The 20142-nt window shown below is 44.4% G+C and overlaps 3 protein-coding genes and 1 non-coding gene across 5 annotated transcripts; 1 reads left to right on the top strand and 3 right to left on the bottom strand.

Moving 5' to 3' along the window:
• Nucleotides 1–9516: 9516 nt before the first annotated feature.
• LOC119178838 (small nucleolar RNA snR60/Z15/Z230/Z193/J17) lies at nucleotides 9517–9598 on the bottom strand. The gene has a single exon (XR_005110795.1). It is a non-coding gene; the product is annotated as a small nucleolar RNA snR60/Z15/Z230/Z193/J17 (small nucleolar RNA).
• A 2276-nt stretch (nucleotides 9599–11874) lies between these two features.
• LOC119178457 (uncharacterized) lies at nucleotides 11875–14650 on the bottom strand. Its single transcript, XM_037429662.2, has 4 exons — nucleotides 14549–14650; nucleotides 12367–12420; nucleotides 12226–12301; nucleotides 11875–12149 (listed from the first exon to the last, which is right to left on the bottom strand). Exons 1-4 carry the CDS (start codon nucleotides 14591–14593, stop codon nucleotides 12085–12087), a joined length of 240 nt encoding a protein of 79 aa, XP_037285559.2. The 5' UTR covers nucleotides 14594–14650; the 3' UTR covers nucleotides 11875–12084.
• Nucleotides 12482–14556, bottom strand: LOC142790058 (CXXC-type zinc finger protein 1-like). Its single transcript, XM_075885097.1, has one exon. It carries the CDS (start codon nucleotides 14436–14438, stop codon nucleotides 12603–12605), a length of 1836 nt encoding a protein of 611 aa, XP_075741212.1. The 5' UTR covers nucleotides 14439–14556; the 3' UTR covers nucleotides 12482–12602.
• A 24-nt stretch (nucleotides 14651–14674) lies between the features above and the next one.
• On the top strand, nucleotides 14675–19181 carry LOC142790060 (transmembrane protein 177-like). 2 transcript variants are annotated; one of them, XM_075885098.1, is made up of 4 exons: nucleotides 14675–14811; nucleotides 15619–15785; nucleotides 17457–17508; nucleotides 18345–19181. In XM_075885098.1, the coding sequence occupies exons 2-4, from the start codon at nucleotides 15640–15642 to the stop codon at nucleotides 19089–19091; spliced, it is 945 nt and encodes a 314-aa protein (XP_075741213.1). In that variant the 5' UTR covers nucleotides 14675–14811; nucleotides 15619–15639; the 3' UTR covers nucleotides 19092–19181. The 2 variants fall into 2 exon arrangements, with proteins under 2 accessions (XP_075741213.1, XP_075741214.1); XM_075885099.1 differs by having other exon boundaries at nucleotides 14679–14769.
• The last annotated feature ends 961 nt before the right edge of the window (nucleotides 19182–20142 follow it).

Genomic DNA, 20142 nt, shown 5'->3' with positions numbered 1-20142 from the left:
AGCGTCCAATTTAAGGAAGCTGCTGTTGCATCGCATCGAGGCCTCCTTGATGTGGACGCCGTGCACACCGTACATGCGTACGTTACGCACGGACAGCCGCGGGTTTTCGGAGATGAACTCCGCGACCACGAATGGTTCGCACTCACGAATGTAGTCCCGGCTGGAGCCTACCGTGCGAACGAGTCTCTCCTTGAGACCACTCTCTAGGAAGCAGAAGCGCATCGCTGGGCGCTGGCCGCCTAAAGTTATATAGGAGCAATTTTCATACAAATGAGCACCCGTGAACATGTATACTGTACGGTTCACTGTTAAAGGGACTGCTCAAATGAGGACATTTCGTATTGCTGGCGCTCTAACCCCAAGTGGATGCGGAAACATTGTTTCTGAGCAGCACTGCGGTCTGTCAAAAGGAGTAAGAACTACCAACCACCAGTAGTCTCATGCAAATCTAAGCAACGGCTTTCCATGACAGAGACATCCGGACATGGCTGTCCGGAAAAGTTTAAATCTGCGCTGCTCTGGAGCTGGTGCCCCGTCTGTGAATATACATGTGCACAAAAGCACCATCTTTGCAAACGCATTAAAAAAAAAACTAGTAAACGAACGTATCGAAGGTCATGCACATATATTTCTTTTTACAAATATAAATATTTAAGTAAAGGATGGCTCGTATGCACGGTGCCATGCCAGCCCTCTTCTCTGACGTAGCAGTTTTCGTCGAGCAGCTTTCAGCATCAACGACTAATGAAAGAAGAGCACACACACAGACATTGAAAGCCGCAGTGTCACGGTGCAAAAGTTTACGGAACATAAATATACGTTCACACTGAAGCTCGGCACTTGCCGAGTGTAATAATGTCTCTCTTGGGCGACGCTCCCTAAAAGAGTCATACTAAGACACAGATACAACATAAACTCGAAAGTGCAATAAATAACGAAATTTTAGGGGCTTTAGGTTGCAAAACGATGACACACGATTATGAGGGGTATACGCCAAGGGCTACGGAAATTTCGACCACCTGGAGTTCTGTAACGTGTATCGGCCAGTACATGGGCCTCGAGAACACCTGCAATGCCGCAAGGATAATAATAACAATATGAGCAAGAATTTTCATTTTACTTAGTATATTCTCAATAGTTTCTATTGCTTCAAGTACTCTGCGCGTATTAATACTGCGTGCTCAATGAATTATAAAAGTCTTCTACTTTCGGAGGGCTGGCCGGCAGAGTGGCGGAATGTATATATATGTGAATATATCGACAAAGTTTTCAATTAAATTAACAAACATTTTTTCAGGCTTTTTAGCCCTGCAGCAAACATACGACAGATGTTGAACTGAAATGATTCGGGATACATAAGGACGCTGTTTAAGGGCCGTATATATACAGCCCACACGTATCGTACGACCGCAGTATACCCGCACGTCACGGGGCGTGAGCACAGGCGCAAATAATTTCGCTTTGAAGATGTCTCTTTACAACCGCGATAAACCTAGCGACAGCGCGCACAATAAGCGGCAAAAAGCTCACCGTTGGCCGATGCCGACACGGCCATGAGAACACCCGCGCAGAGGCAAACGGACCAGCTCCTCTTCCACGCGCCACGCGTGGAAAGAAAAAAAAGCACGGCTGCGCAAGCGACATCGCTCAGGTATCCTCCCTCTTGCTGCATGTTATGAATGAGAGTCGCTTTCAGTGAAGAATGGGTATAAGTACGCGTACGTTGATACAGTAACGCTGGTGCTGGCCACGCGGATAGTAATCGCACGAAAAATGTCTGTCCACGTGTGTTTATTAATATTGTTCAAAAAAAAAAAAACTCAATGGTGCTACATTAAAGGGAAGCAACAGAGAAAAACAACTTATTCTACAATCACGTTGTGTCTTTTAATTTTGATAGTTTGTCCTTAAGCATAGTCAAACAGGGTGTTAAAAATACACGACCAAATTTGATTCAATTGCTGAAAGTCCGGCAGGATTATATGCACCATGATATGGCGCGTGGCTGTGATCTCGGCAGCAGAAGTTGATGTTTTCGAATGTGCATAATCGACTATCAATGAGTGAATTAACCCTCTATTTCCAAGAAGAGGACGGCTCTGGGCCGCAGTTTGGAGATTGGAACTAGCATCAGTTCCGTGTTCATGCGTCTTCGGTATAGTTTCCACAGAGTCGCACTCTCGCACGAGTTGGTCGACTTCAGACCACTCGAAACAGCCTAAAGGCCACTTGTACTGTCGCTAGTGCTTTTCGAGCTTCATGATTACGCTGTAACGCAAGGTCTAAACTTATTATGTTATCGCGTGGCAGGTGTTAGATGTGTGTTCGTCCTCGCGAGAAAGTAGAGCAAACCCAAACGAAGCGTTAGAAATCTGCTCTGCACAATTCCTGATAATGTGGGCATCAAGGAGGAATGTTTGCAATTGCTTGTCTGCATTTAGTCTATTTGTCGAGTACATGTGGTGTGTATGCTGTCTTGGCCATAACCTTGTTCAAAAATATCTCTTGCTGGCGAGTAAGAGCGCCCCTGTCGCCTATTAACAGAGGTGCTGGTGTAGCTTTTAATATCATTCGTTTATTGTCGGTTTTCAATTTTTACGCGAACATAATGCATAAATGCTCTGTTGGAAGAGCCTTCACGCCAAATTTTTAGGTAGGGATTGAGGAGGTCTGCCAGGTTTAGCGACGAACTAGGGCGTGGGATAATGAATGAATAGCCGAGCCTACCCACTTGCGCAGCGACCGCATGAGCATCTTCGTTTCCCCCGTCCTTGCCGATGTGGCCCGGTGTCCACAAAATTTCCGCATTGATTCCACAGTCCTGTAATCTCTTATCTTTTTTTATTATTTTGTTGGCCGCTACTTCAGCAGTTGTTGTTGTGAGCTGAGCCACCACTTCGTACGAATTATTTTGAAGATTCTCGCTCGCAGTGTTCCCTACGTTATTCGGAATAGCGTTGACCGCTCCCCATGTAGCTAGCATATAAAAATAAAACAGCAGATAATTTGACAATTAATTTGCCGTAGAATGTCGTACTGTGTTTTATTATAACATCCGACATGCTATGGACCTTTTTCGTTCCTATATGTCACGCATTTCAGTGGACGTTTAACTCCGTTGCCGTTTTTAATCGCGCCATGCTATTTACATAAATGTTACGCAACGGGCTGTCATGCTAATAGTTGCAGTTGTATTTAAAAAAATATATAAGTTTAGGTTATGTATTTGTACCCTATATCTTTCACATGTTAAGCTAGGAACGAGACAGTGGAATAAATGATGGGATCCACAAATTCAGATATACGGGCGTGAACACTGAGGAGGGCAATCGCACCCCCCCCCCCCCCCTTTTAGTCTCCTATAAGAGGGAGAGTCGCAAAGTCAGCAACATTGACAACAGGGAGGGGGCATTGGGACTCTTGGTAGGGCGAAGACAGCCAGACCATTGACACATATTATGAAAGGTCGGGGGTGGCGCTACGACCCCCCCCCCCCGCCCCCATTGAAGGGGAGCCCTTCGCACCCCTATGGAGATATCGCCGACGATGATAATTCCCACAAATAGAGGAATAGAAAAGTTAGTACGCTCGAAACATTCAGTTGGGTGGCTGCGAGGCAGTTTTTGAGGCAACCTGTGGTGGCAGCGCTATCACCAATGGCCTGATGACTAGCACTGGCGATGAACTGCTGAAGGTATACAGCGAGTGAAGCTCGATCAAATGCGTGTCCCGTTACAGTTGAGAAATGGGCTGTGTGCGACTAAAAATCACTGCGTTCTCGTGTTTGGTAAGGGTCCGAAACCTTGGCCAGGTATATTACCGCTGGATCCAGCGGCAGTACTTTTTCTCGTGCAACGTTCTCCGGTATGTCACTGCACTGTAATCTTTCTGATCATTATAATGTCCACAACGCACGACGCTTCATTCAGGACGGTCACACCAAGTTCACGTTCTTTTCTTTCTTTTTTTTCGAAATTCATCGGTTATCTTTAGCGGACTGTTTCGATTCTTCATGTATATAGGTGCACGTTCGAAAACAGTGAAGTCACACAGTAATCACCTCTAGTTAACACATTTTTGGCGGGAAACTGGAAATTTGAGCTGTACCGAATTCTTGTTTGAATGCACAGAAACATTCATAGGATCAGAATAACCAGCTTTTTTGATACATAGCCTCGCTTGAAGTTTTGCAACGGAACGTTTTACCGTTTCGGGTAAGTTTCCCAAAAGCATTCAGAAAACAGCTCGTGGGGGGGGGGGGGGGTAACAGTGATTAAGCATTTCTAAGCAGATTGTGAAGAATATATCGAAATCGACGTTATGTAGTTTTGCAATTTACACCCAACTAACACTACCTTGATTCGATATTTTGCAATAGGGAACATGTGTGACATTGAGAGCGACCTTAAACAGCAGCCATTTGTACATGTCGTTAAATGGGGGTTGCAGCGCAAGCACGAAAGTGCTGGAAGAAAAGCGTACGGAAGACAAAGAGGAACAACACGAGCGCCGACTACCAACTGACTTTATTTCTCGCAGTACACATGTTATTATATACAAACAGGCAAAATCTTTTAACAAGCAAACTTGAGCAACGTGACATAGTTCTGGAGAGTGTCCGGTATAAACAAAGGCAAAATGATAAAAGGACTAACCTCTATCCCAAATCGTGATGTTTTTTTTTTTTTTCATGCAAAGCCACCGAAGGCTGGCTCATGCATTCGTCACCTGATACCTTAACATGATACGCCTCAGCGATTTCACATGTTAATTTGTCCATATGGCGTTCCAGCACACTCACGGCCTGAAATCGAAGCTGGCACCCGCCATTTTTACAATGCATTACAAAGTTGGAACTTATCCCTTTGCACAAATCGTTCATGTGCTCTCCCAAACGTTTTATTTATGCAACGTCCAGTCTGACCTATATAATAACGACCGCACGTTAAAGGAGGCATGTAAACGACACCTACTGCACATTCTATAAATTTATTTATAGATTGCGCAGTGAAAACTGCGCATTCGGGGAAAGCTGAACTTCATAAAAAGCATTTGCTACTTTTGGCGATTAAAAACAAGAATTAGAGACTCCTGCTGAGACCCCCCCCCCCCCCCCCCCCCCCGATAGCCTCTCCGTCACAGGCCCTCGCATAAGAAGACCTTTCTCGAAACAAACGCACAGCCGCCACAGTAAACACAAATTTGGTGGCGCGAACCCGAACCCCTACATAACATCGGATCAGAATCTGCCGTCAATTAGGGGCCAGCGGATTACAACTCGCCTTTTATATCACTGGAAGCTGGATTCGGACACACGATGTATGCAAAGATTACAGCATTGTCCTTTTGTTGGAGAGTCCCACTCCCTCCTTAGAGCAGGTCTCCCAGCACAGTAAGACCACCCCTCTCATATGACACCAAACATCCGGTAAAAATACCTGAACTTAGACTTTCTCACGAAATATATCTTGCTCCTGGAGCTCACTACGACACACCCAAGTTTCTTCAACTGTACTCAACATTCTCGGAACAAGACTCACTCGAACTTGCCAACATATTGCTCATCCGGACTCGTGGCTTGAGCAGTCAGACTGAGCCGAAGTGGATCGACAGTCCACTGGCATAAAATTAGCTTTTCAGAGCATGGTAGAATTTCGCGTTAACACCTATATTTCACACAATCAGTGGCCAACGATACGCCTTCAGATCTTTTACATTCGGATAAGAGTTATCAGTGGTTCAAACCCAGTCAGGAACATGACATATTGCCAAAATGTCAGTGAAAGTGTGAGGAGAGGTAAGAAGATCCCCCTCCCAATCGCCTCTCATCAATAAACGCTGCGGTGGCGCATGAACACTTAATTATGCGTTGAGGCATGTGTGAATATATAATAATGTGTAGACGTAAGCAGATTTAATGCTACGGTCATAGGTGGGCATCATAGGTGGGCAATAAAAGGTGGAGCTCACTCACGAAATATACGCAGCGCTTAGGGCTCTCCGACGAAAGACCCGTAATTGTTGTCCGCAATCGTGCTCAAACTATCCAAAAATATTCCCGACTCGCTCGAACTCTCGGCTTGACCTGGGTCGGAGTGTGCTTGAGCGAGTCGACTCGAAGAGTTTGCCGATCTATGCCCACTACATCCTGCCCTTGTGGCTACAGCAGCTGCAAGACACCTGGCCATGGCGAGGGTACACACACGCAAAGCCTCTCAGTTACAAGAACAAAGTAAGCCAGCGACCTAACTGCTATCAATGACATTAGCACTGCTTGGATTGTACTTTCTGCAGTCCTAGTTACAGTAACTAGCCACATCAAGCCGTAGAGGAAACAAGTCGACGAGGATCATAGCGCTACACCCAACCTAACGACACCAGTGAAATTGGCAGAAACCACCGAGACCAAAGTAGTCAGCTATCTGTCGCGCTCACAGTCTAAACATCCTAATAATCTCGCAAGATCATGCAAAGTTAAAAAAAATTAAGTAGGTTGAACATGCAAAAACCACAAGCGACTGTACAATCGTCATCATTTAGGATGTGCAAGAATTGTTAAGTCGCGTTGGTAATGTGTCACATTAATGTACGCAATGAGAAACCGGCACAAGTACATACCAATAAAGCTATACACCGAACCTGGTAAAGATAACTGGCAGTGCTCAAACAGCAATGCTAGCTCAACCAACAGCCTCCAAAACATACTTGTTTCATGCTACGGCCACTCACTACATGTGTGTACATGTTTGCAGGTTGCCACTGTCAGCTATGCTTGGCACGAAGCAAAAGCTAGTAGGGCAGATGATTCAAGACATTTCAGTTGACTAAACCTTTTATTCAAACACGCACAGAGAGGGACCTCAGACAGGAAGCAGGTGGCTTACCTGCATGGAGAGAAAAAAGAGCCCATCAGCACTACACCTAAAACACAAGTTGCTTTAACCTTCTGTGTATTATCAGAAACAGTTAATGCAATCACAGGTTTCAGCTGTCCCTATCTGTTGAATATCATCACTCATATTTAGGAGCATGCTTGTACACACTGAAGAGAACATACCTTTCAAAACTGTAGATCCACAGGAAGCACCTGTAAACACATAAAACACATTATTGTCAGAGGCCTGCAAGGCAGAAAGGAGAAATGAATGCCAACTCAAGGCTAATCAGAAAATGTATTTCTCCGCATTGCTCTCTCAGGGTAGCAAATACTCAAGCAACATCATGTGAAAGCCATGTTCAAGACAAAAATGATTCCAAAGTGTTAAAGGGACACTACATACAATCATTAGCAATTAACTTTTTGCAAAAAACTGCATGCTGGCAGACAAAACTAAAGCAGCAGATATGCCAAATCCAGTTTCTGCTAATTAAAATTATGACAAAAATTGTTTCATTGTTGGCAAGCAGTGTGCTTGCTTTACATTGTTGCACCAATGACACTTGTAACTGACCTATACTTAGTGTCCCTTTAATTCATGAAGCAGTGCACAGAAGGGGTCATAAAAATATGAATTCGCAGCTCCCTTTACCACATGCCTTGCACTGCTCAAAAAAAAATCTGGGCCGATCGTCATGCTATAAACTTACCAAAGGAAGGTGCTGGGACTTGGTATCCTGCTTACTAACCTGGAATGAAAAGAAAAAAAAAAAACTTTTCATTGAGAAAAGAAAAATGCGCCAAGCTAGCAAGTTTCAGAAGCCACTCTCAGAGATCTTGGTGAAGTCCTCATAAACATAGGCATTGGATGTTGATCATCACAGCATGATAAGGATATGGAGGGCATTGTCAGCTATTGCTCACCACAGCGATTCAGACTTTATATGCCAGGATTCTTGATGTTAGGTGCACCAACCTAGAAAGACCGAATAAATATTTCACACAATGGAAAACAGTATGTCCATAAAGCATGCATAAAGACGATTCTCAGAGATCTTGGTGAAGTCCTCATAAACATAGGTATTGGAGGGAGATCATCACAGTAGTGAAGTACAACAGTCGGGTACAATTTTGAACATTATTAAAAGGTTTGCAGCAAGGACAACTTGTAGTGAAAAAAAAAAAATGACCTTAACCCTTGGATGCCCAGGAAATAATGAAATATGCCAATATTCTTAGAAAATTATGAGCATTTTTAGCTAAGTAACGAGTTGTTGCTCCTGAGCAACAACATTGGGCACCTATGGTACTACTTCACGTGGAATGCCTTCCAGCAGTAGTGGCCTGGAATAAGGTGTAGATGCAGGTTGCACCATAAATGATTGAGATTTAAATGTACACACAGTCACTGGGGGACTGGGCTGTATTGGGTAGCCTTGAAAAAAAACGCTACAAAACTAGAATATATTGCCATTTTAAAGAATGAAAATTATTTTTACATTTACACGATAATAAATCTAAAAAGGTCACTTAACCACGCAGACATTTTTGTAAATCAAAGGTTCTTTTATTTCCCATGCTGGACTCGTACGCATGCTTGTTCTGGGAGTGATGCAGACGAGGAAGAAGAAGTTGAAAAGAGCTCAACCGGTCCTTAATGATAGATTTTTCTCCCACACTTAAAATGATTAATTTAACAGCTCCGCACATTTGATACAATCACGTCTTCCCATTTTTGGTTCTACTTCCATTCAAGCCTAATGTTGATCGTGAGCAATAACGTTTTTTGTATCAAGGTTTCTGTAATGTAACAAGCGGCCACACTAATCGGCGGGCTCATAAATGTTATAAACGCCTTTAGAGTCGCTTTAGGTACAACAGGTGTCGCAGTAGCATCCTGTTTCACTGTAGTCTTATAAATTTCCTTTTTCGTGTGGAGCTTTTTTTTACCACCTTTCAGACACTGAAACAAACAATACAAAAACGCAATGCACTTTCACGCATTTTCAAAGCTCTGTAACGCTTTTCTTGAGCCAAATATAGCACCAGAAGGGTAAAGCAGCAGGGTGTGCTTCCTGAAAAAAATATTTTTAGGGTTGTTGCCGTGAAGGAACAGTGGGCATCGAAGTGAAGGGTTAATGAGAAATCAACCTCTGAACCTGAAATTTATTCACCACAGCGCAGTCGCGTGCACCTGCACCCGAAAAAATTTGCAAGGTGATCACGCCAAATGCAAAGTAAACTGGCGTAATGACACTGAACCCTTGACAAGCACAATTTCAAACAAATTCACATCCAAATGATCACTATATTGTGTGAAAGCTTACTATTGAACAAGCACCATGGCACCAGCTGCATCTCCATTATGAACACCTGAAAAAATTGCACATTAGTTAATAAAGAAAAAGCCCATAGGCACTCGATTTTAAGAGGATAGAATCAGCCCAATATATTCTACATTAAATTCAGCAGTAGCAAATAAGTCATCACAGATCTCATTACATGTAAAAGCAAACACAAATTCACTCACCTGCTGCTACCTGTTGACATCGCAAGATCTGAAGAGTTCCACAGGCACTGCACATAGAAGTTGCCAAACGTTACACACCAAGCAGTGAATGGTTCTGAAAATCCAAAATCTGTCCACTCAGATAGGAGCGAAAGACCAAACATGTGATATCGTCAGAGATGTCTGCTGAACTATGTAATCATCATGCATTGTCAAGACCACTAAATACAAGCAATGAGTTACAAACCTGAAACACTTAAGTGCTCCAATGGTAGAAGGTCCAAGCCTGATAGCAGTACGGTTGAAGCTGCACAAATTTTACATGCAGGAAGAAAAGGTTAGACAAAAGAAAGCGACTGATGAATAAAACTGACAACATTTACACCATCAGATACTGATTTTCCACACGACTACTCGGTGAGAGAGTTCAATAAGGTCATCATATAACTTTTTATACACCCATTCTTTCACGATTGTAGTTCAGTCAAGCCAGATTAACGCACTATTTTTCTGAGTGCTAGAAAACCAGAAATGCATGAGGTTACATAACAAAAGCTTAAGGCCACGAAGAACTCTGAACAAGCTATTTTTGATGATCCAAGTTCTATCGAAGAGAGAGAAATTAAATGAGAAACTCGCATTATTCAGCCAGAATCCAGACGCTGCAGAGGCCAAGATGGACGGTAAACCTGAAGATTAAAAAAAAAAGGTACTTAGAGGACAATTTGCGATGGAAGTTACCAAACACGAGGTACGGAAACTCAGATAGTACTTAATGTCGATCAAAGAATTCAGTGAGATTCCCACAAAATATCATCAAGGTACCATTAAAACAAACAGGGCATCGCAGAAACTTACCATGCCGATAACGAAGTCGCGTCTCCAGTGGCCGATTGTCTTGGAACATGCTGCACAAGAAAAATAGCAAGGTGAGAATTGTCGCGGAATGAACGGCGTCGGCGCGATGTCTTAGAAACTTCAGTTAGAGCTAATACATTCCAGCATCAATGTAATTCAGGAATGGCATACATGTTCATCACATTTCCCGCCACCTCCAACAAAACCCACATGGCGGCCGCACGCCGGTGTCAACTACGACAGCGAAATCCAAGTCAATCGGTGAAAAGTTCACTCAATCGATCGTCAACGTGAGGCGTGTGTGTTCCTTTTACTGCCTGTCGTAACTTCACACATCGATTTCACCTCGCATTACCGATATTCGCACTGTTTAGGCATATTGCAGATCACGGGACGCGCTCACTGTAACCCAAGTCCTCGCCACTAAAGCAAGTGGAAATGCTACAAATGCCAGCCACGAAAGATCCCCGTACCACACAATGAACTTTTGAAACTATACGTTGAAGATAAAACGAACCTTTCTACGGAAACTTCGGTCTGTCGCAGGGTAATTGCTCACTACGTACGCACGAGGAACGTCGAAAGAAGCGGCGATTGCAGCGCACGCCATTTTATATACATCGGACAGGTTGGCTTGGATTGGCTTTTTCACGTTGTCGTACTTCGACGGAAGACCAAAATGTCTCAAAAATGGCGGTTATGGCGTTGGAAAAGCCGTAAAACGTGCTTTAAAACTTGCTCTTAGGACTACAAAAATTAATTGCAGGCACGGTATTATTGTACGTTTAAAAAATGAGGTTTTTTAAGCCCAAGTTTTTTTGCTGCACCTATACACTGGGTTTTGCTGTCTGAACCATTCCGCTTGTGATATACTTTTATATTTCCAGAGTATTTTTGCTTTGTTTTCACGCTTTCACTAGCTTCGCATAGCAATATCACCGTAAAAATGCAGCTCGAACTTGTGGGAGGTTTTGCACACTTGCGAGTGACTATTTCATGCGTAGAGTTTCATACACTTATTGTATGAAACTCTATTTCACGGAAGAAGTCTTCTTTTTTTACTTTCTCTTTTTATGAATGGGCCTTTTCTGGGTAGGTAGTCTGTGCATGCACGCCGGCTTCGAGCTGGCACGCACACCTGGTGCCGCAAACCACGACCTCCTCAGGTCGTGCCCACGGTGTAAGAACTACTCCTACACCGTGGTCGTGCCGCAAACATGCAAATGTTTTCCCCCAAAAGAGGCGCGAACGCAGGCCTCAGAGAGTGCCTTCCGGCATGCAAAGGACCGTTTCGGAGTCCAAGAGCCACCAGTTTTGATTTCGAGGATCTCCACTTCGGGTGCTGTTCGGACTAGGAAAAGGTCATTGCGTCGACCAGTTAGGAGGGAAAATTTGAATACTCTATCTGCTATGCTACAAGGGAAGGTAGTAACAGACACGACAAGAATTCCAGCTCCACTTCAGCACATGCAGGTTGCAGCATTGCATGACGAGTCGGCAAGTCAAATTTGCATGTGCTTCGAAGATTAGCTATTCGTAGTTACCCCTTTTTTCTTCACATTTGCACTGAAGATGCCCAGTTTTTGTGGCTGTGCTTGGCTTTTGCAAATAAATGTTCTGAGAATTAGACTACCACTTCATTTACACTTTATTTGCATTTGTCATTAATGAGGTAAGACAAGAAACGGGTAGTATTTCTTCTTTTGCTTGGCCACACATCTTCAGTGCACAAATTGCTGATGGAAATTTGATGTCTGAACACTTCTTAAATTATTTGCATCTTGTTAAATTTCACAGAACCCTATGTTGCTGTATGTCTAATCTGAAAGACAAAGCCGTGTCAATCTGAGCCGGTCTTCTTGGATGGTTCAGTCTTCTGCCGTGCTTGCAATAGATCCAAGTTTCCTGAAAGAATGAGAAAGCTATATAAGCCTGACATTCCTTTCTTTGAAGCAGAAGTTATCTCCAAGACACACTCAACTCTTTGTATCTTGCTCAACATCCGCCAGAGTGGACTTGAAAAAGATGTTGCTGTTTGGCTGCTGCTTGTAGACACACTGTAAGCATATCACAGGGGCATCTGTAGTAGTGGTTTGCAATCAAAATGCTATTTCTGACTTACAGAGTCCCTCTTGAGGCAGTTAATTTCATGCTGCAAGACTTTCAGTTCTTGTATCTGAAATAAAAGAAAATGGCTGATCTTGTGAATGGTGGCGAGCAATGACTACACAGACGCATATGAGTGAAATTTAGATGTATTTTCATGCAAAAGCTATCAAACCCAAACGAGTGACTAAGCACTGGATCTGGCTAATGAAGGCAAGGGAGCATTAGGATGCTTGGATGATACTCGATGAATCAGGTCTGGATTGGTGCTTGCATTTCATAAAGTGCGTCGTGCGATAATGTTTGGTGTAACATCAGTCCCAGGACACCACCTCTACTTGTCATTGATAACAACGTGTTGCGGTCTTGCTCGTACAGCTCATCCAGTTTCAACCACTGCCTCACAATCTCCATGTCAATCTCGGCCCGTCGAAATTTGTCCCAGCAGTAGTGCTTCGAGCACCTTTTTTTCGGTACATTGCAGAATTCACCAGTGTGCTCGAACACATTTGCCACAATCGGAAAGCCGCACACTTCGTCATCGCTCACTTTAGGCTCTTTCGAATGCTCTGGGCACAGGATTCGCAGTCGTTTGCAGTAGGTCTTCTGGTGTGGGTTGTAAAAGTCACAGAACACGTTGTCGCCTTCAATGCGAGTCTTGTACACAGAGCCGTATGAGCTTTGACTCTCGTACTTGTTAAAGCACTTCTCCATGTGGCGCATCGCCACGCGGGCGCTCACTTCATGCCCGCATGTGACGCAATAAGTGCTCAGTTCGCTTTCCTCGTAGTCATCTGCAGCTTCCTCATCTTCGGCCAAAGGCGTCTGCTTTGCTCTGACAATTAGCTTCTCCAGTTCAGCTCGCTTGGCTTCGAGCTGCTGAAGTGTGCTCCGAGCATCCATCTGCTGCTTACGGATATGTTCCAACTGGTGCCGGTTCAACTCATCCGCGTGGCACACGCTCGACTGCCACTGCTGAATTCGATGTGGCAGCACCTCGTAGATGCGGTTGGTGGCCAGCTTCAGGCCGCAGTCGTCACTGCAGTACTTGGAGCCCGGCCGTGAGGCCGCCGTGCAGCCGGGGCCGTAGCACTGCCTCGGCACGTCATCCTCCTTGCGACTCTTCTCTTTATCGCTGCGGTGTTCCCGTTTGTGTTCCTCCTTTCGGGCGCGCTTCGAGTCTGCCTTCGAGTCTCCCCTCTTGGTCGGACTGCGCTTGTGACGAGGCTTCTTGGCGGAACGCTTGAGTTCCGGTTCGTAGTCGTCGTCAACGTAGTCGTTCGGCAGGTCGGAACCGTCGTTGGCCACATCTTGATCGGGATCGTAATCGTCATCGTGCCCGGCCTTGGACCGCTTCGGAGATGACACCGGTTTCTTGCCCAGTATAAGACCGAAGTTGAGGCACTGTCGCTTCCGACATTTCTGCCTGATCTTGTTCGGCCCGCCGAACTTTCTCATGTCCTTGCAGAAGTCGCATCGGCCGCAGTCCTCGGTCATGTAGCATGCGGTGCATTCTCCGCATTGTCGTGTGGACTTTCGACGCTTGTTCTTTTTGGAGCGGTGCGACCTGTCTTTGTGCCTCGTAGGAGAGTACGCGCCGGCGTCTCTAGAGTCCCGGGACTTGCTTCGACTCTTGTGCTCTTCGTGCGAGGAATGAGACTTCTCCTTGCGCTCCTTGAACTTGATCTCGAGCGTCGGGTCCCTGTCGCGGCATATGAGGCAGAAAAATTTCAATATGTTCTTGGCGTACGATTCTGTTATGCTGATGCAGTCGCCGTGGTACCACTCGTTGCAGTTGTCGCAACCGATCATAAACCTGGTGGTATCGCTCGTGCGGCAGATGCAGTAAACGATTTCTTCTTCCTCCGAGCGCTCGGATCCGTGGTCTTCAACGCAGCTGTCCGTCTCGCTGTCCGAGCGAACAGCCGTGTCTGCCGGTGCTTTGGCTTCCTTCGCAGGCAGAGCCTTGCAATAACTGTGCATGTCTTGTCCATAGTGCACCGTTGTTTCAGTGTTCCCACCTCCACTGAAGTCGTTACCATCGCTGCTCATCGCTTCATAAATGGTCTCCGTCTTAACGCTACACATTTTCGCTGAGGTACGTTTGAGCTCACACAGCAACAAACTATACGGAAGGTCTGGCAGCCTGCTAGTATTTCCATTTAAGGGTTTCAAGAAGGCAAAACGCAAATGCTTACGCGTCTTTCTCGTGACTTCGCATCTGTGGCGTCGTTGTCCGCCATTTCGACAAGCAAGCAACCGGATGCGAAAGTTATGCTGGCTTTGGCTTGATTCGACTTTGCAACATTGCTGTTTCGAGAAGACAAGTTAGCAGTCAAATCAGGTCGAGCCTACTTACGGCCATGTGCGTAACGCGGAATAGCTCGTTTCAACTCGTGCAACTTTGAAGCGGCCTGCGGTACAGTAAATTAATATTTCGGAGTTCCTTTGATCACAAGACGTAAGCATTCATTGTGAAGTTGCTGATGCCTTGATAACATGTAGTGGTGCGACGTGCCTCTGGCGGCGTGCGCGTATGCGTCCTGGCGCACCTTTGGGTATCATTCCGTGCAAATCCGTAATGCCTAGCAGACGATACTGCTTACTTTTAGGATATTCATTATTACCTTAACTCCACCGTGCATGTCAAATCATGCAAATAAAGATACATGTTAGTTCATTGATAATTACGCCAAACTCAGTCGAAGCAAACGAAATACTCCGTTTTGGCCGGTGACACGGTCTGGATAAGTTGCTTGTCTCGCGTATGTTTCGTCGATCGTTGATCAACCGGGTGCAGAATATAGATAGGGAAAGTATAATTAAGTTGGCGCTTTCGTTTTACTAGTAACTTCTCGCGCTGTAAGTACGCATCTTCAATTATTGTGAACATAATCGTAAAGCTCAATCCCAATATATCACAATCACTTCACAAACTGTAATAGTGAACTTTCAAGGCCTATCAGTTCTATCCTCGTTCACCGATTCGATCGCAACAACCGAATCTCATCGGTACAGTTATGCAGTGCTTATGGGTGGCGATAAACCTTCGTATTTTGGCTGTTTTAGTCACCAATCAATTGTGGCCGCGTTCTGGCTGGCAGCAATGTCGCGCAGCCCCATTTATGAATGTTTCTGGAGTCTTTAGCAATGGTCGGTTGGCCCTGTTCACAGATTAGCTGGACTGAGTGACAATTTCGTCATTATTACGTATAAAAGATGTTACCGTAGCCAGCACATGCAAAATTCTCTACTCCCCCGCTTGCAGGTTCATCGCACGCTCGGAATCATGGCTTCACGGTGGTTTCTTAGCGAGGCGGGCAGGAAAGCAGCCGGCTTAGCAGGTCTCACTGGCGGCTTCATAGGAGCCATGGTTGGCCTGCTTCCTCACACGCACCTGCTCGAACAGTACAAGGGCATAGTTCAAGCCTACAAGTACGTACCCGCGCGTTATGCAGTCTAGCTGTCACAACCAAATGATCAGGCCATCGAAAGCATAGAGGACGTTGATTGTTGTCTTGAACTGGAGTCTAACAATTGTGACGTACATTTAAGTGAACAAGAAATCACCCTTTCTATTGGCGGGATCAAAAACCACAACTGAATTGTGTGTCTGATCCCTACCGATACCTTTATTTTCTTAATTCATAGCGCAAAGCTTCCCACGGCACACCTAACGCCGTATGTTAGCAGACAAGGGTTTTGTAGTAAATTGTCGCGTAGTACAAAGATCACGCACCACGCGACTTCCCCTGGCAAAGAGGGTTCCACGCTCGCTGCTTGGGCTATGCTGGCTAACACTCCCAGGGATTGATGCACAGCAGTACCTAATGAAGTGGCTGATAAAGCACCTTTCATTGTAGCTCAATTGGTTGTGTATTCGAAGGTTATGGGTTCAGATCCAAATGACAGAAACCGTGATTTTTCGTCCACTTCAACTCACTTCAATTTACGTTAGAACAGGATTGGAATTATTACAATACAGTTCAAAACAACAATTATTGCCCTTTATGCTTTCCATGACCTAATTGTCTGTTTGAATCATTTTGTGCACCCCCCCCCGACCCCCCCCCCCTCGGGAAAAATTCTCTTCCTTGCAGTTTGGAAGTGAGCAACAAAATACGAGCCCGTTGTAACCTTTTCCCCTCTTTAGTGACGTACTCTGAATTGCAAGTACATAAGCGGCTAATGATACATGCGTTGAATAATGTGATTGTTACAAGTGCACAAACATCAGTGGGCAGTATCTCGAAAATTGCATGCACCTGGAAAGCTCAGTAAACTTGCACTCACAAATGGATACAAAACTTAGTCTGGCATCAATACTAAAGTTGCAACCTGAATGAGTAGGAGGCCTTACGCATCCACCAACAGCACCTTTCACTACCAAGACCACAAATATTTTCTTCAGCACACCACAGATGGTAAAAAGCCCAGCTGCTTTGGTCAGTCTACTAGCCCTATGTGGCTGTAAAAAGAAAAAGGAAATAATGGTAAAGATATCTATCAAAGTTTCTCATTCGTTACGGTGTTCTGTTAAAAGCTCACAAGTGGTGATAGAATCAGTGGCATTATGATATAGGTGCAATTAAAAAAAAAACTTCGCTTGAACTTTCCTTCAGCGACTGTTCACGACGTGCGATAGCATTCTTTACTCACGATAGCATTTAAAAGCTCGTTTGGCTTAAATTTCTTGTTTGTGTCAGCGTTATTGGTTGTGAGTGAAAAATCCGCCTGTTCAGTGACTGAAAAATTGAGAAAGATAAATTATAAAAATCTTCGGTTTGAATGAGATTTACGTGCACATTAGAGAACCCCAGGTGGTCAGAATTTCCGGAGTCCTCCACTGGTGTTGATCATAATCATATTGTGGTCCTACCATGCTATACCCCAACAGCTATTATGCCTTTCTTTTCAACTGTAGAGTTTAAGATATATTGAGTTTTTCAGCATAGACAGATAATGTATGGGGTAAGGCATATTGGTGAATGGACCAGGCCAGCAAAAAAATGTAAATCGGCAGTACTTTCTTTTTTTGCAAAGTGCAATAACTTTGAGCTTTTTGCAAACAACTTTGAAGTGAAAACTGATGTATTTTTTGAATAGGGATGGTAAACCTGTGGCTTTGGATCCTGCTGTGAAGAAAAGAGCAGAAGAGGTGAGATGGGTTTGTTTGAACTCATTCTGTGGGAGTCTGTTAATTTCAGCAACCCTGTCTGTACCACTCTTCCGAACTGCCTGTCCAGCTACCAAACTGTCTATGTTGTCTAGTCCTTTCTCCGAGTAGCTGTAAAGCTTTTATAGAAAAAGAGCCGAACCACCAAGCGCACACCGTTCCAGAGACAATAAAAAGAAAAAGGCAGTGTTAAAAGGCGGAGGCTGTTTAGGTTTCATTATGGGATTCCTAAAAAATTGAACTTTAGTGATTCCCATACCTTCTCCTCTACGTTACCACACTTGTATATCATTATCATCATAGGTACAACAGCGTTTGACTATGTTAAAAAAAGATAGGCTGTGCAAAAGCACTTGAGGATGTCTTGGTGTTCATACCAAGATGTTTAAAAGCACTGAAATTTGGGAGAGTTTGTACTTAAACATAGTGGTATTTTGAGTGCGTAAATAGACAAGGAAAGAAAGGTAGACAGATGTGTGCTGTACATGTAAGAAATAATATGTATGCATGTATGTTTTGTATATCACTTATTGCAAAAAGAAATTACATTGGTGGTGAGGGCATGGACAAGAAGCCTGTGAAGGGTATGCCAAGGGCTTGTGCTTTCATCAAACACGTATGCTGCTTGATGGAAGGCAATAGCAATAGCGGATTCCTCTGACATGTGGAAAAAGCAACACATTGTAGGAAAGAGTGTCGTGCGCTTTTTCGCATAAGAGCTTCTTTTTTTTCCACAGCTTACGGCGATCGTTGTACTGAAATGGATAAGATTGGTTCTTTTTGACGTTTGATATTGTATTTCTATGTTATGTCCACAGGTTCTCCGGTCAGTCGACCTCGATGACATGCAAAAGGACAGTATCAGCTTCTTTCACGTGCCCATTTTGGACACATTCTTTGCTGGCAGCACGACGGCATTTAAAGGAGTGATCATCGGCCTGCCCCTCACCTTCAGTTACACGACGAAGGAAGATGTGCAGACAAGGAGCCTGCTCATTCACGGTTCCAAAGCGCCAGATTGGGAAACCAAAGAGGCGGAGCAACTAAAGAAATCGCTCGTGCTCAGTGACAAGGCGCAGAGGTTTGTCATCGCAAGGGACATCAGTTGGGCAAACACCTACTATGTCCAGTTCCAGTCAGCGGCGCTCTCCTTCTCTGTCCTCAACTGTTACTTAATGAGTCGCCTTATCAATGACAGGTTCCACTTGCTGATTCGTGCACCCCGTACTTTTCGTGTGGTGCTGTATGGTGTAGTAGTGGCGCTTCATGCGACCGTGTACATCGGCTTCAAGGATGCCATGAGCCAGTACTGGGACAAGAAAGCGGACAGCGAGGCAGCTTCCCTGGGGAGAGATTATGTCGAGGGCGGTGTAGAGTATTATGAGAAACTTCTTCAGAGGAACAGGGCTTTGAGGGAATTGCTGGGGGATGAGGGACGCAAGTATTACACTTCGAAAGGTAATATTGACAGGATAATTCGGTCCGACCATGTCCCAATCACGCACAGATTGGAAGGCTTGAAAAATAGGCTGCAGATGGCCAGTAAAAGTGAACTTGCTGCCTGATGTTTCTCTGAACCGAACATAGACTGACTTTTGTAGTATATATTGAGTTATTTCTATTTCCGTGCTAATAAAGGATATACGTAAAACAAAGACTGTGCGTATAACCAAATCTTCCAGCAGTTTAATGGCTGTCCAAAAAATGTAACATTAGTGTTATCCACTCGGGTGTTTCCAGTAATCTTGTGCTCGTGACTTGTTTTGGACCTTTGAAAGCAAATCGTGCTCACAAGATAAATAAGCTGAATCCCAGGATCTCAAAAGAGATATCTCAAATAGAGTATCTTGCCATACTAGAGGCACTTCTTTTCAAATCAATAATAACAGAACCAAAAGAACTTGTAGAATAGAAGCTGAAATGGATTGTTACGGAATACAACCACTGTTTTTTGCGATATATTGCCTAATAAGCACTTCTTTAATATGCAGAATAGAAGCTTAAATAGATTTTTACAGCTTGCAACCACTGTTCTTGGTGGTATATTGCCTAATAAGCATTCCTTGAATATGCTAGCAAGGCACTTCGACTCAGTGCAACGTCAAAATAAACTCTAGCTCACGGTACTCTGTTGCCACGCTCATGAAACAGTACAACCAGTGCTTCTACTCTTTGCGAAAGCACAGCAACTGCATCAGATTACGCAGTCATTTCACTGGTCATGGCATAGAGAGCTTCACTGCATGGCCATAAGAGTCCTCATGTCTGGCAAGTGACCATGACTGCAGGAGCTTCAGATACTATTTGGGTCACGAAAAGAATAAGGTTTTGCCTCAACAAGACTAAGCAACCTACCAACAAATGTCATGTTCAGAATGGCACTTGCACCAAGGGATTCAGGCTGTTCTTTCCGATTTTAGTTTGGGTACACACACAAAAACCTCACTTCCTCAAAACGCCCCCCTGCCCTGCCAATATCTTTCAGAAACCTCAGTGTCCAACGTTGGCATTTTTTCAAGCAACAAACCCAACAAGTCAAATTATTATCACACCTTTTCTTTGTACTTTAGCAATATTCGAAGAAAGAGTTTGCCCACACTACCAGTTGGTAAAGTG

This window comes from Rhipicephalus microplus, unplaced genomic scaffold, assembly GCF_043290135.1.
Source record: "Rhipicephalus microplus isolate Deutch F79 unplaced genomic scaffold, USDA_Rmic scaffold_67, whole genome shotgun sequence".
NCBI lineage: Eukaryota > Metazoa > Arthropoda > Arachnida > Ixodida > Ixodidae > Rhipicephalus > Rhipicephalus microplus.
Note: the sequence above shows the minus strand (reverse complement) of the source record. Positions and strands in the feature narration are given on the sequence as shown.